Source organism: Aquila chrysaetos, chromosome 11 (assembly GCF_900496995.4).
Source record: "Aquila chrysaetos chrysaetos chromosome 11, bAquChr1.4, whole genome shotgun sequence".
NCBI lineage: Eukaryota > Metazoa > Chordata > Aves > Accipitriformes > Accipitridae > Aquila > Aquila chrysaetos.
Genome location: NC_044014.1, coordinates 23,131,074 through 23,147,862, shown reverse-complemented (window position 1 = coordinate 23,147,862; position 16,789 = coordinate 23,131,074). Strand labels below are relative to the sequence as shown.

The 16,789-nt window shown below is 41.1% G+C and overlaps 1 protein-coding gene across 1 annotated transcript in view; it reads right to left on the bottom strand.

Annotated features, from left to right (window-relative positions):
• Positions 1 to 8,526: 8,526 nt before the first annotated feature.
• TM9SF3 (transmembrane 9 superfamily member 3) overlaps positions 8,527 to 16,789 on the bottom strand; it is a 52,996-nt gene continuing 44,733 nt past the window's right edge. Inside the window, exons 13-15 of the mRNA XM_030029550.2 lie at positions 16,490 to 16,573; positions 16,303 to 16,379; positions 8,527 to 11,804 (exon numbers count right to left, since the gene is read on the bottom strand). Of these exons, the coding sequence (XP_029885410.1) occupies positions 11,737 to 11,804; positions 16,303 to 16,379; positions 16,490 to 16,573 (229 nt within the window). The 3' untranslated portion in view covers positions 8,527 to 11,736. The remainder of the gene's footprint in view (positions 11,805 to 16,302; positions 16,380 to 16,489; positions 16,574 to 16,789) is intronic.

Below are 16,789 nucleotides of genomic sequence, written 5' to 3'. Positions count from 1 at the left end.
GCTTCATGGGCAGCCGAAGAGAAATAGCTCATCTGCTGCCAGGAGAAACAACATTTTGCGTCACGGCCTTAAAACCCGTGCGTCAGCAGAGTTGCAAGAGCATGGATGAAAAAAGATGGGGCAAGAAGAACCAAATTAAAGAACGGGAGAAATTAAGAAAGGTGGGGCAAAACGTCAGGGTGTGCATCTGTCCCCTCTCGACCGCTTTTTAAGCGCATTACAGCAGGTTTCAGGAGCAACTGGGCTGTTTTACTGGAAATTTGGGCTTTGGGATGATCCATATACAGCAAGGCCTGGGAAATCAGGCAGACGGATCGTGTGCGAGATGCTCAGCTGCATCAAAATCTACGCCGTGGTATCTGAGCTGGTGGACCCCAGCTGCCCAAGGTTGTACGGTACCTCAGACATCTTTAACAGCGGAGCATGGGGTAACACATTGGAAAGCATCCTACTTCAGGGCTGCTGGCTTGTGGTGGAGGTAGTCCACACAGGAGGGATGTCTCTGCTATTTACACAGTGACTCTGTGGGAAAAGGGCGGACGCCTGAAGCCCAGCCACCTCACTGGATGCTGAAGAGTCTTAAGAGTCATCTCCCAAGGGCCAGCCAGGTGCTTCCGTATGAATTCAACACTGCATAGGGCAGTTGAACAAGACGTGACAGTCTGAGACTGCAGCACTAGTTACGGGTCGCTCACCTATCCTCGTGCCGCTCAACAGATGCAGCATTAGGCAAAGACAGTACAGACGCTATACCGGTGAGCAGAGGAGAGCTGACAAGTGTACAAGCTTGCTGGGGGGGTTCTTGGGGTGAAGTGCATACCACAATCTCCCTGTGCCGTAACTCTTTGCTCCTTCAGCTGTGTACTTCCAAGCTCCCACAGCAGAACCTTTGAGCAGTGTCTCCTGTTACAGCACCAGCTCCAAACCCTCCCTTCACTCTACGAGATGATGGCTTGCCATCAGCTATCCATAAATTTGTCACTTCTCTTCTAGTCTACAGCAATGAATGATACCTGAGCATAAAAAGGCACAACATGATTCAGGCATCTCCTCAGCAGCAATGCAGGCTACTGCAAACCGTTCCTGCCTCTCTCCCCCACCCCCCATTTAATATTGGCTTCCCAGAAAAGATAAAGTCAGGAAATTAATATAATCTCCAAACCTTCACAGAAGCCAAAAAGGCTGCATCAAACCCTGGCATGAAGACCACGGTCAAAAGCTCTGCTGATCGAACACACTAGAGTTTTCTACAACTGGTGAAAAGCCCATTGGGTAAAGACAAACAGCTGGCTGGGGAGCGTGGAGGAGACTCCCTCCCACAGCAAGGGGAGGCTGGCATGAGTTACCCACTTTCCACCCCAAGCACCAGGTTCTCCACCTATCTCCTGTAACACACAGCACTGAGGAGACACAGCCCGTATAGCTACCCAGGGGGAGAGGTCAAGAAAGGTAAGAACCAGATGTCATGTACACAACTACCAGCAAGGTACAAGACATTACAGTAAGGGCACTCTAAAAATCTTTATAGCATGAGACATTTTTGTGCACGTGATGGACGCAATCCTATCCTCCGCACAAGAAACACCCTGAGGAAAACTTCTAACACCAATGTTTTTCTGTCTAAACTTCGTTTTCTGGGGACTATAACCAAGGTGATGGCAGTCAGGTATCCACCAACACCTCAGAATCTTTCTTGTCTTTTGAACTGTCATGTGAGATGGAGCAAGCTGGCCATTTATTTCCGTGTCCCAAACAAACACAGCAGCTGGTCCACGCTAACGCCCAAGACCTGCATTCAGCCTTTAATGTCAGCAGTTCTGGCAACAGCTGAGCACAAGACGCACTGCATTTCCTCCACTTTGTGCTTCCAAGCAGGTCCCAGATCAGAGGAGAAACCTGAAGGACAGGGATCAGCAGGTGGGAGACTCTGGGTCACCCGTGAGGGAAAGTCCCAGGCTACTCCAGGGGCCATCACTCACAGGGGTGGGAAGAGAAGACATGCATGGGAAAGGTCTTGGATTTTTACTGGAAGAGTGAAACATCCTTTTGCTGTACCAATCTCAGCAAAATGAGGCAAAACCAGGAATAACAAGAACACTTTTCAATGGACGTGTCAAGGTCGTGACTAGGACTTACTGCTAATGCTAGATAGCAAACCAGCTGCCTGGTCATTTGATTGCCCTGAAGATGCTCATTCCAAACTCTCCACCCTTCACTCCTCACTGATGGTCACCAAACTGGGGCTGTAACACCAAATCCACCTGTTGAGATCAAGCCTGGAGAATACGCGCACTTTGAACAGGAGCCCTAAATGGGTAACAAACTTCCGAAGATTTGACATGCAGCTGACCCATCCATTGATGAGTGTCCTGAACAGAAATATTGAAAGGAAAGGTAATTTTGGAAACCGGTCTAGCACTTGAGGCCTCATGGGCATAGAAGCATCTTGCTGTTGCTCTTGTTCTCACCATCTTAGCAGATAATTACCAGGGGCTTTAGGTACAATTCTGGAAGACCTGAGCTGAGCCCTGCATGTGAGACCTGCATGGAGGACAGAGGAAAAGACAGTAGCCCTCTTCAAATAACTAAAGGAAGAATAAACATCAGCTGGACCAAGGAACAATTAGGTTTCAAGCAAGTTTTCTAGCAGTAAAACAGGGAAGCCCTAGAGCAGATTGCCATGAAGAATCAAGGGAGTTTCCATCACTGTAGGATTTTGAAGAGGAATGTAGACAAACGTCCATCAGAATAAACTTAGTAAGGTAACTAGATCCATCTCCTGAGTTCTATACTGCTCATATACATGCTAACCCTAACAACTTTTACTTTTTCCACATTAGGTTGCTACTTTCCATGATTTTGTCAAAGAACAGAGCCTAATGGTTATTTTAAAAGGAAAGGCTGATCGCCCCTCTGTGCTTCAGAAGAACTCCCAATTCTCATGAGATAATAGCACGAGGTGCTCTTTTCTCTCTGCTTGATAGAGGTGGTCCTGGCAGCATTACTCTCTGAGGGTACAGCAAGCTGGAAAATAAAAGCTTGAACGCTTGCAAGGGTGGTTCAACAGCTTCCCTGATCAGCATCATGGATTAGCAGAGCAAACACTGCCCTTGTCAGCAGTGTGGAGATCTGGGCTGTCACCCACTAAGAACAAAGTCTTTTGACCACATGGAAACTGTCTGTTAACCTCTTGCAGGATGGCAGCCTATGTTGGGGAGCCCAACCTCTTCTGCATACAGAAGCTCTATTATAGACATGGATGAACATACAAGAGAACATCCTACGGCTTTGAAGGAGGAAGAGGAAGGGAGCAAAATAAAATGTGGATCCTTAATTGTGCAATTAGAATGAGCCTGTGAGGGAGTTCAGGGGAGTCTATTACAATTACCCACACACAAACAAAAAAGTTTTCCCATTACAGTAGACTCTGGAAGTCCCCAACATGACAGCTGCTCGACCCTTCTAGAAATGGCTCTCAGTAACAATTACGGCATTTTGCAACTGGCAGCCAAAGCAGTGCACACAGAGTAATGACTGCGACCTGGTGTTTAGAAGATCAGTTCACATCATCTTGATTGGCAGGTGCCACATCAGTGCAAATAAGGAACGTAAGAAGTCCTGTGAAAGTATCTTTTTCATCTAAGCTGGTAAAACAGTCAGTGAAGTTCCACACCAGCAGAGCAACTCGTGCCACCAACAGTTAACTATCCGAAAACAAAACAAAACAATCTACATCCATTGCTGTCAAAGGCAGCCTTTTCCTTTGCAGAATCCCCTCCTGCCCAACACATGCAAACAAAATCCACCGTCTTCAAGCCTCGCTGAGCAAGAATGCACACAGCTCTTTCTGAACAGCATCCATGAGCAAAGCTATGTGGGAGCTACTTAGCGCTGATGGAATATCCCTGCACACAACATGTCTCGAGGCCAAAACACACACACACAAGTTTGTTAGTTCTTCCACAAGACCTGCTTCTTCCCTCTTGCCAACACTTGGGTCCATCAAATCTTCTAATGAAGTGACTGAAGCACCACTCCCTTGGAGCCTGTCCCACTCCTGACTCCTCAGCTGTCTCCAGGTTTATGAGCAGAGATTTCCTTTCCTGGTCTTAGCTCCCCAAACGTTCTAAGACATTTCTTCCTCCATGTAGATCACCACTACAAAGGCAGATGGAGCCCTGGAGAGCTGGAGCACATCTTTCTGAATGCAGAGCATTCTCTTTCCTCTTCCCTCTGCATTTCCGGTATCCGTCACTTCTGCTTAGACTCATTTCATTGCTTCCTTTTTGGTAGGAAACAACCCCTGCTGCAGGTGGAACCCGGTGTGCCATGCATCACTTCCTACAGGCACCACTGGGCACTATGCAGACCCATCACCCTCCCTCTGCTTCACAACACTATCAAAGGCTCATTTACTCCATTAGTACCGTTACAGGCTTCCCACCCTGATGAAGCCTGTTCACTTTCCCCATCTCCTCTCGCTGGTTTTCTCCACCTGGTTTTATCTAGCAGTCTATTGCTCTCGACTCCCCTTACCACTCCTAGAGTTGACCCCTCTTAGGACATCCCTTCTTCACCAGCTTGACCACCGTCATTGACAAATCCAGGTGATAAAACGAATATTGACCGCTACTCACTTCCTTCCATCACCCATTTTAGTCTCTACTGCAGTAGGCTGGGGGTGGGTCATTCCTTTTTTTTAATCAAGTTTATTTCATTGCCACCCAGGAAATACCTCTTGTAAGATTAAATGATTCACTACCCAAAAGGAATCTTTAAAGGTGCTGACACATAGGTGCTTAAATGTGTTCCAGGAGTTCTGAAATCTGCTGTAGAGAGAGCTCACTGCAGTCACAGGCACATTCACCTGTGCATTAACAACTCAACATACGTTTAACAACATAGCCCTGTTATACACAAGCAGTGACGCTTCGGGATGCTAGAAGCAAGCTACCCATGGTTGGAATATTCCTTTTTGTTCACCAAAGTAGAGGCAGACAGGATTTTAAGTCATCCCATCTAAAAAGGCACCAAACATTCTTCCCATCATTACTGCAATCCTTGAACTGTGAGAGGAAAAACAAGCTACTTCTGGAGTATTTGTGAGCTGTAGTCAGAGACAAGCTGCGGGAGGCAGGGAGAGAAATCTGTCTTATCTGGAAGTATGAATTTTGGCTTGACTACTGGTTGCCAAACTGAGGCATGTCAAACTGATGCTTCATTACTACCTTTTTCAGGGTTCATACAGGAGTCAGTTGTGCTTGGAAAGCATTGAGCAAAGCTGGTGGTTTTGGTAATCTCTGCTGCAAGGTTAAGCAGGAGGGCATGGGAACACCTTTGGAAAAGCATCTGTCAGTTCAAAATTCTGAAAGGTGAATCCACTGGTCTTTCCAAAGTATTCTTTGCCATAGGAAAAAAATCTGTCTTAAAGAATTTTCTTCTTTTTCCCCAAAGCGATGGATCTGGGAAAGTAAAAACATTTCTCCAAGCCTCTGCTATGAGACAAAGATGGGATAGTTGCATTTACCTGTTCATCCACAGGCATCCTTTACAGAGGCTGGTAGCCTATGTTACCTGAGTTTAGGCTGTTTCACAACAGTGAGTAGAATTTAATGAATCTCTCAAAAAGCAGAGACACTCATTCATGGAAAATTGCCTTAGAGAAGTTTCCCAATTACAGTTTCTGCACAGGATTTCTGTACATAGATTTATCTGTAGTAACATCTTAATCCAAACCACACACCTGGCTATGGCACAGAACATGCAGCTATTTCCTCTCATTAGGCAAGCAATACTTTAAAATAGGTTTGTCTAACATGTTACTCCTTAGATTGCTAAAACCAGGAATAGTGACTTCATTTTTCGCTATTTATTTTGCTATACATACCATAAAAAAGTGTGGTACATTTCAAATTCAGACAAAGGCGGGTGATTGATCACTGTCTGGTAGCAAGATAAACAGATAAAAAAAGTTCTCAACAAAAATCAACTTTCAGCTAAGCAATTCAAATTACTAAAAATGACTCTGCAGAGTCCAAATGCAGAACTTAACCTAATAGCATCTCTTCAACATTTCATGTCTCCAATTCTTGCAGGTGAATGGGTGTCTGTCTCTGTAAAACTATCATATCTCTTTTTAAAACAAACAGTAGGTAATATGCACTAATTCTCCTGCCAACTTCTGGCCAGACATTAGGAGGGAAATGAGGAGAAAATTTCCATCCCGTTCTTGTAGCTATTCCTCTGTAGCAAAGCAAGAAAAGCCTCACGCTAAGCTAATAACATAATCCATTTTTCTCAGCCCAGTAAAGTGATATGGCTAAACCAAAGCTAGTGATTCAGAATGAAAAAAATAGCATAAAATGAACTCAAAGGAAGCATTATATCTCTAGGAGCCCAGAAAACCACCATGCTTTGTCTACTGCTTTAGTACATCACACAACTCCAAAATTCCTGAGACAAACCTTTGGGAAATGAGAAGGAGCAGGCACAAAAGCTTTCCCAAGTTCAGTATCGCATGATGTTCTCAGCAATGGTTGGAAGCTTCTCAGAAAGAGTTAGCTACTACAGCTCTCAAAACTTTTCAGAAACCAAGTAAAAGCTTGCAACACACAGCCTTCAGAAAAAAAAAACCAACCAAACATCACAGTGGGGTGCCTAACTGTAGCATGTTTTTCTAGGTTGGTCAGCTTGTTAGAACTAGTAGAGACTAAACTTTTTGGCCCAGTCCCAGCATAGCATTTCAAGTTTATAGGGCTTAGGTCTATGCTTTGGTGAACTGGAATCTATCAAGGTAACGACTGCATCATACGGGTAAGCATTTCTCACAATACTAGAAGAGAAAACCCTAAAATAACAGTTCTGTAAAATTAGGTATTTTGTTTGTTGCACAAATTCCCAATTCTAAAAATGCATGTATTTTCTGGAATGCTGTAGTCATGCGATGCCAGCTGAAGGATAAGTATGAACTTGCATAGTTATGTTTTGGAATGCTCCAAGCCCAAGGTCTTAAAGGAGGTCTCCTGTCTAGAATGCAAGGGAAGTTCCTATGGGTTTGGTTTTCATAAGAAATGAAGCCTCAGCATGGTAGAACCTCCAGAGATATTCAACATATAGTTCTGCATTGTATTACTAGGAGCTGGCAAGAAAATTAACCTATCAACAAGCCAAAAATGCTGGTAGCAACTAACATCATCTCTGTTGCTCAGGACAGATGAATCCTTGGTTTATTGCAAAAGCCTCGCACCATGGCAAATACACTGATGAAAACAAAAAGACTGTAACTGGTATGGGATTGGCGACAATACTGCAACAGCAAATTTGTCTCCAGAGGCCTGCCTTTGAAATAGGTCCGTCCACCAGCTAAAACAACTTTTTGTTATGCTTTTCCCAGTTTTCTGCCCTTTAAAGCATTTCTCTCCAAGAACTGCTTGAATTTACTGGAACTGCACGAAGGCTTCCAAATTCATGGATTCTCCCATCTTCCCCCCTCTGCCATGCCATAACCCCAAAACTGGAGAAATTTCAGAACCACAGAACTAGTCATAAAAGTAAATACTGTAACAGCCCTTCCCCCAACTGAAAAAGCACCTCTTGGATAAAACTGAGAGATGTGAGGAGCTACTTCTAGAACTTGCATGCAGATGGCTCCTTAGAAAATCAGGAGAATTTTCTCACTGAAGCTATTTAGCAAAAAGCAAACGTTCCTTTGCAAGGCTTTGGAAAACAAATGGCACCAAAACTTTTTTTTTTTTTTTTTTTTTTTGACAAAAGATGCTCCTTAAGAATGCAAGCCATAAATGTGCTGCTTCAAAATTTTAAAGCGCGGCTTTATTCCAACAGAAGTCCAACAATAGCAGGGGCTTTCATGACTTCAGTGCTAGCGCTGGTAAGATACACTTGTTTTAGACAGCAACAGTGCTAATAGCCATCACAAGGCTGCTGCTACCATAGTGCATTTAGCTAGGACAGATCCAAGGGATCCAAAAATGGAATCCTCCTCCAACCTACAGTTCCAACCAACTCTTAAAATGAAACACAAGCTGCAGAGTTAAGAATTAATTCAAGAGGATCCCTCAACTCTAGCTCCAACCATTGTTTGCTTGTCCACAGACTGGAGAGTAGACTTGGTTTTTCCTTGGCTTACACTTTTCAGACACATTCCAGTGGAGAAATTGCTGATGCACTCACACAATTTTGCAGGCTTCAATGAAGCTGTGTATATATACTTCATTGGGCAAATTTGGCTAGATGCTGGTGATACTGAAGCCAGAGCAAAATGTAACCTTTTCATTTGTGCAATGACAGTGGTAAGAATGTGCTATTGATTTTACCCAGTTTTAGCACCAAAAGTGTAAAAAATATTAGGGTTTTGGTTTTTAACCTGAAACTTGTTAAAGAAGTACATCTAGACTATCATACAGAAAACAATTTAATTGTGTGCCCTTTACACACTTTGAAATGTAATTCTGGAGAGGAATTAATAGACACTGTTGCTTCAAAACATTCAAGACATCAAAAAAGGAGCATAATATAATGTTTATTTGCAGTCTCCATTATCTCCAATCCAGCATTCACCACTTTTCATACATGAAGTACCAGAGGTGTTTTCCATATGCACTCTGCCTCAATTGAAAAGATTTACAATTGTATTTATCTAAAGCATTTGATCAAGATTGGCTATTGCTACACAACTATTTATCCAATTCGCTGGCCTCTGTACCAGAAGTGGCAAGAGAAGCACTGAGCAGACAGCTGAAGAGTTATCAAAAAACTTGAATTCAAGAACCAGAAACTCCTAAGAAACAACCATGGAAAAAGGAGTGTTGGCTGTAAGATCTTTATTTCTTCCATAAAAGAGGAAGGACTACATCATCTAAGCAGAGAGTTTCTGAACTGTATTAAGCAAGATGGTTCAAGCTTATACCCACAGTTTTTGGGGGGCAAATAAATAGCCTTGCCCCAAACACCAACCATAAAGACAAGCTGTTGAAAACTGGTCACATTTTGCACTCCCTCAGAAACCAAAAGGAAGGGGGAAAACAAAGCAAACCCCCAACTTACGTGCTAGGGTGGAAGTATAAAAATGTCAATTATTTAAACACAGTACTTCTCCAGAGGAACGTGCTTGCAGAAACAAAAGCAATGCCTGTGCAGTAAGTATCTTTTCAATGTCACTTTAAAAGCTATACAATCCTATCTGGATATGCAAAAGCTAATAATGCCAGAGGATAGAGAAAGCAAGTAGGCAACCCACCATTCTGTGGCATTAAAAGGTGATTAAATGAAATTCACAAACGGTTTAGTGACATTTCTGATAGACTAATCACATAGCAGTGCTCTAAATAGAGAAACAGACCCATTATCAAAATATTCCCTTTAAAAAACTTGTAACTCGGCAGAGTACTTAATGTATTTATTGTGTGGAGATAATGGCTTCTCACTTCAGATTTAGAAGAACATGGATGAAAAGAGGGCTTCCCACAGCTGTATGCACTAGCAAGAACTAGTACAAAACCCTTTCTTTGCTTTAAGTCTCCATGTTTTGGAACAAAGGAAAACTAACTGTTGACCCAGTTTATGAGCTCATCTTAAAATCAGCCTGTACTTTAAAAAAACAAAAAAAAAATTGTCTTCTGTTAAATGTAGAGTGTTCAGCTACAGACACCAACCATTCACTTGAAGCAAAACTTAATTATTTTCTGACAGATTGGCTAAAATTGGCCAGAGAAATCAGAGCTGAAAGCTCAAATACTTTTTCCAAAGCCATATACAGCAGTATGCATGGCTTCTCACTATTACCTATCAGTTCAGTTCCCCCAACCTCCAAGCTGACCCTGCCAAAGCACGGTTGTTTCTCACTGTGGCTACTGCATTATCAGTACTTTTTATATAGAGACAATACAGTGGTAATCAATACAAATACTTTGCTCATTTTTTAAATTCAGGAAGTTGCCTTCTCCATGGCAGGTGCTCTATTTCAGACAGCCACACTGATGAAAACATCCCTATGTGGCAGATGCCTTTAAAAAAAAAAAAAAAAAAAAAAATCAAGCCAACTGGCTCTCAGATCTGTCACAAACACATTCAGGATATTTCTAGCTAAATACAGTGCATAATTAACAGTCATCTTAGAAAGACTTAACCTTTATTTGCCCATTTATCCATTTATTTCAGTCCACGCTTACCCCCACTTTTCTCAGTACACTAGCTGGATCATAAAACAGATTTCTCCACAGACAGTTCAGCCAAGAAGAATCTTTTGGGGCTGGTCATCCACTTTGGAGCTGTACTGTACAATAGAGTTGTAAGCAAATTCTGAATTCAAAGCATGGGGTTTTGATATTTGAAAACCACACTAATATTGTATACAGAAACTGGCATTCAGCAGTATTGCTTTTTCAAACATCTTCCATTGCAAACTCATCTATTTTCACAATCAGAACTTTTTTGTCTGAAAAGTTTATTTTAGTTTTCTGAACACTCTAAAGCAACTGTGCTTTTGATGTTACACAAGTGTCCAGATAGGATTAACAAAAATTAAAATGTTCTAAATTACAAATTTAATTCCTGTAAGAGCTTGAGAAAGGAAATAGAACAGAAAAGCATGACATACACACATTGTGAAGAAACCCCAACTTTTCATGCAATGGCAGGCAAGATGTAAAAAGCCACCCAAATTCACACATTTTTACACCGAATCATCAGAAAAGTACTCTGTAGTAAATCTGTACATCCAAATACATTTGGGATCTACACCTAAGTTACATTATTTAATGTTATATACACTTATTACCCCTTGTATAATGTCTAAAGGAAAATCTTCATACAAACCCAAACAAAAAAAAAATATGCAAGACTAACTTGGAAAAAAGGAGAATCACTTTAGACATTCAGTTAAAATGTTGGTTTTGTTTTAATCTAGACCTCAAAGTGTTTATTAAAAACCAAACAATCCTCTTCATTTAACATTTTGCTTTCTAACTGTACAGTAAATTGCATTGCAGAGAACACATCCCGTCTTCAGACTGTATTTTCTTTGGATGGATTTAAGATGTAGCTGGATATTACTTTCAAGATAAATAAAGGGAAGTTGGTCCAACTAGAACAACAGCTGATATATTACATGCATATGGGTTTTTTATATATTTTTAAATTATTTTTTTAAACAAATGAGTGTAGGGTATAGTTGATATCGCAAATAAACCAAAAAGCACCTGGAGTCAAAATATAAAACATACCTCCTATCCTGGCAATGGCAGTAAAAATCAGAAGAGTAATCTTTCTGGAACAGCATTTTTACATAATTTAGAAATGTTAAGTACCAGGAAGACTACTAATCAAGTAGTTTTAGCAGCCAAGTTTCCCTCTTTTTATTGAATGGAACAAATGCTTTAAATAAACCGTTTGTCCTCTTCACTGAAGAGAGCTAGTCTATTCATCTTTAATGAGCTAGGTTTTTTGTTTTTTGTTTGTTTTTTTTTTCAGGGGGGAAGATTAGCCACGTACTGTAGTAATGCCTACTGCATATAATCCAAGCATTTGCTGTGAACAGTTGGAGAAAGCAGTCAGTAAGAACCTAGGATCAATGAAATAGATGTTACTTTAAGCCATCCACAAAATGGAGACCCATATAGTGCCCAGTGTTAAAACCCAAATCTCTTCTCGCGCTTTTTGTTGTGCAAGTTCATCTCCATGAAAACAGGAGCTGATCCATAGTTCAATTTTCTTATTTCCTTAGTCAATTTTCACATTAGTGTAGATTTTACGAACAAAGGCACTTGTTCCCATGTAACCAATAGCTCCTGCAAAATAAACCAAAAACGTTGAACATGTTAGAGAGCTGATCATCAAAATAAGCCAGCAATATAAAACACACACACACTTTAAGAGAGAAAGTCACATAAAGCATGCACTCTGCACACAGAAAATTATTTACCTGCAATACTTGTTCTCAAACTCTAATTATCCATGCTCCGAGTGAATGTCTGGCAAGAACTCCCCTAGTCTAGCAATCTAAATCCATTAAGCCATCTTACCAAGAGGCCATGCTCACTTGGCCTCGATAAATATAGCAGCCCCCCTACTGCTGCCAATAACTGGGTCCCTTTTTCTGAACAGAGGGTAAAAAACATACAATCACCCACTCTGCAGGGAAGGTGGATGGGAGGGCGGGTTTTTATTATAAGTTCCATGCCTTCTGGATGAGTGTTTTATTGGCAGATGGCTTTTCCCTTCCCACAAGGCACAAATAATAATAGATCCCCATCCCAGGAGTCTTAAACTCCAAGGAGGTCTGTACAAAGAGATTAAACTAGTAGCAGTTAGTAGTTAAAGGAAATTGCAACCTGTGGTTTTCAAATTAGTAAGAGTCATGAGCAGAGTATGCATTGTCACAGCAGTAATAAAAGAACAGGTCACTGGGTTTTTGATAGGGGCAACAGTTTGTGCTAAACCCCAAATACTGCAGGACTAAGAACATCTAGAAAAATGAAAGAAATGCACTGGACCAAGACCTCTTCTCTGTAAGAGATTCAGCAACCTACCTGGTCAAACCCAGAACCTCAGGTTTGCCAGGCTCAGGAAATACTGTTGTCTTATGATATCTGCAGGGAATATCTTCACCTCTTCCAAGCAAAATAAGAGTAAGTTAGCCTTGTGGAAGTCAGTTTGGCTAATTCCCAGGTTAGAAGTGAAGTTGAAAATCAAGCAAGAATTAGAGACAACTGCTGTCAGATTGCCAGAATAACACATCATAAGATATGGGAAGAAAAGAATAGAGAAGTCAGGGCCTGTAATTCACTACAGAGAAGAGAACTCCTAACATAAAATGCTTAGATGCTCAGTAAAGAATGGACTCTAAACAGAAAAGATATTTTTGCTTCCCTGAAGCAATACAGAAAAGCCCAGAACAAAGCATGAAACAACATTTTTGGTGCTCTGGAATGCACCAGACTTGTACAAGATGCGTTAATACAAGAGCCTAACCAATGCTAAAAGTTTTCTGCCAGAACTTCATTTTCCAATAAAAATATAAAGGTTTTTTTGCCTTTAGAAATTAAGGCCGTACAGAGCTGCAGCTAGCATTGCTGACCACAGAGTTATTCAGAACCTGGAGAGTTCTTTAAATCCTGGGGACTGATTGGATAATTCATGAGGTCAGCCATTAAACTCTCACAAAATTTTGGGTTTTAGACCCCCAAAAGCCCAACTTTCATATCTAATCAGGAAATCTGCACAAGGCAAACCTGATACATCATTCCAATGCTATCAGAGTGGTAAAGACCCTGTGGAGTCAGCCTCTGTGCTGCATAGCATTTCAATCGGGGAGTTGTATTACTAACTTGGACAAAGTAGAGTTTGATTAAAACAAATACAGCACACACAAGATCAGGTGGCTGCTTGCAAGCATTAAGTGTGCTGAGGACGCAGCAGAGGGAAGGCCTGGTAGTTCAACGAGAGTCCCATACAGCATTCAGACCAACCCAAGCACGGGCTGTGCAGAGGAGGTGACATGAGCTTGGAGTCATAGAGGAGAACATGCAGATTCTTCTGTAGCCTGTCAAGTAACTCATCTTCTGTCTCATGCAGTAAATGGACAACATATAGCACTGAACTCCTGTTTTAAGACTTATCATGTTTTGCCTGTTAAAGCAGGCACTGCCAATAGATCCAATGCCCATTTTAGTTGCTAAACTCAGATACATTCCAGAACTTGGTCTTTGAGGGTTTCTCTAGTGATGTGATGCCAGATATCACAGAGATTTGGGAGAACAAAGCATTAATTGTGTTTCAGTTGGGATCTAGAGAATGTGTGCATGAGATGGAAGTGAGGGGGAGGAGGAGAGAGTAGCAGTCACATGAGACCACAAGCTCTCAACCCCATAAACAAATCATAACATATCCTGAATCGCAGGAGCCTTATCCAGGAAGGCCACAATGGCCAATACCCAAGGCAGAGGTTAAGCCTCAAGGCTACTTCACAGGCATTGAATAAAACGTGGGATGGGGAGCGGGAAACCCTAGACAATGACAACTAAATGTCCTCCTGAAACAAATGCAGGACAGTTGGTTTATTTGAATAAAAAAAGTCCATAGTAAAGGGAATGATTTTATTTACTTATTAAACACCTTATCAGATTATATTTATAACTTGGTTATGGCCTATGCAGATTTAGCAGGAATAGACTGCAAGCATATTTCAGCAGAAAAACAAGCTTTTAAATAAAGAGAAAAATCCAAATAGTGAGGAAGAGCAACCACAAAACAGAAGGAGATTAATTCCCATCTATTACTTCAAACCAATTAACACTTGCTACAGTTGTGACTTTGTAAGCACAGATTTTTTTTAAAAAGCCCTTCAATCATACTTACAGTATTTATCTGGGTGCTGAAGTGTGGTATTGCAAGAGGCCTTTCTATACAACCTAGCTCCTAAGCCATCTACTGAGTTGGGGAATAAGTTTTATTCTTTTCTGTCACTAAGAAGGAAACACGAGGAGCTCAAAAGGTTTGGAAGTTCTCATGGGCTCCCTACTGTCCAGTCCCAGAACTGAGATGCTCTACAGAGGGCAGCAGACTTTGTGCATCAAAGCATTGCATATCATGTGGGATTTGAGTTCACCAGGCATTGTCAGGGGCACTCAACCCAGAGCTGGATGATACAAGCCTACAGAGTTTCCCTGTGGCTGCTTTGGACCCTAACTAGTTTGTCTCATATCCAACTGTGTGAACACGCCCATTCGTGTGAGCCTCCAAAGCACAGCCCTACACAATTTTCACAGGAGACATACAGTCAGTAGCACGCACACTGCACAATTCTTTAACACAAATGCCTTTGTTAGACCTCAATGGCAGCAAGTTCCCTAGACAAATGCTTTTTGACAGGGGATTTTTTTCTTCCCTCCACATGCTGAAAATGGGAGTTCTCAGTAAAAAGGAATCTCACAGCTTCTCTTCCAACACACTTAAAAAGACAAAAAGAAATCTCAACAGAGCTGTGGAAATAAAGTTTAATGTGTTAAACTATTTTCTGATTTTGAATAAATTTGGATTTTACTCTAATATTCCATCAAGTAATGTCCTACCATGACAAGAAAGCATTCAACAATCTTCCCTTCCCATGCTATAAAAAACATTTTAATTACAGAAACTGGTAGGCAAGCTTGGCTTCTGCATCATAGACATTTTAATCAATACCAGCCTGAGCACTTTAAAAAGAAAAGATTAGAGCTGAAAAGTATAAGCCTATTAAAGAAAAAAAAAAAAATGGCTGCAAGACTACCAGAACAGCAGGCAAGTCTTGTAATGTGCCAAGAACCTGATGAAGCAAGATGAGATTGTATGAGAGAAAAGGGGAACAGGTACTCAGCAGTTAAGTGATGATTTCCCTCCCCTTTTTATAAAGCGTTGTGAATTACCCACCCTCCTAGGACATCAAGAAATGTGTACTTTACAGAAAGTAAGTTCCTGTAAGACATCATGTGTCTCAAATATCTAACTCAAAGAAATCCTTCCACTAGAGTCTATAGGACTATTCATTCACTGCTAAGAAGGAAAGTATTAAATAAGGATCACACATAAAAAGCAAATAACAACATAGGAAAGTGCCAAAGAACCAAGTAGCACTTTCTGAAAGTCATACAGCAAAGGATAAAAATAAAGCTAATAGCTGAACAAGTATATTTGACTTTATCAGATGACCTCCATGCCGAGAACTATGTTTTTTCTATACATCTGTCAAAACAGTATCTTAAAAAGCAATGAAATCCAGCTATACACAAGAGCACTCTGCACTCTCCTCGCCTCTGAATATTCCAATACTTATTTCTCCAATGCTATCCTGAAGCGTCAGCCCTTTCTGTTCTGGTCACCCTCATACATACACATGCCACAAGATACAAATGGTAGCGTCATCAGTATTGCAATACCATTGATGCCTCAATGCATGTACCTAGCTCCTTGTCTTGGGGCAACAGTAAAAACTCTGAAACAAAATGCTAGCATGGACTCCAACTTAATTTGTAATTTACTTTGCAGAATTTCTTGCCAGCTATTGAGCCTTTCAAGCTTGCACTCAGGGTGAAATTCTCTGCACAGTACATAAATTAGAAGACACAATCCACAGAAGTCTCTTATATTAGGTAGAAACCAAGATAACTCTAAGATTCTTTTTAAAGATTGGAAGCTTTTTCAGCACATCTTGCAGACTTACACACTCCACCACTAAAACCACAGAGCTAAAATCAGGAACGTGAGCCTGAAAAATTCTCATAGAAAACTGTTAATATATTCGAAACTTACCACACATTATTCCCAAAGCTGTGCTAAATACTGCCATATAACCAAAGTAAAATGATGTTTGAAACAAGCCATACATCCTGAAAAAGAAAGATAGGAATTTATGCTAGGTATTTTCCCCAGGTTTATTGATAAAAACTTATTTGGCAATGTGGTAACTTGATATTCAAGCACGAAAACTACCACTTACTTTGTCTTGAAAAAGTAGTAGTAAAAGGAGTACATGTAAACATAAATCGCAGTTGATGCCGCAGAAAGAAAGCTTGTCCATTGCCTGAAAGTAAACACACATGTCCATCATATATCTAACCAAAAGGCTTCCCAAGAAGATGCACAATGTGCTAAAACCCTACCCTGAAAATAAAGTGTACTGGTTCTACAGGCTTATTTAACTAAATGTGTACATTGTCTGGTGTAAGTGACAAAAGCTTCTATGGCAACAGCTACCACTGATACCAAGTGATGATCCTGCTTCATATTCCTGTGTGCC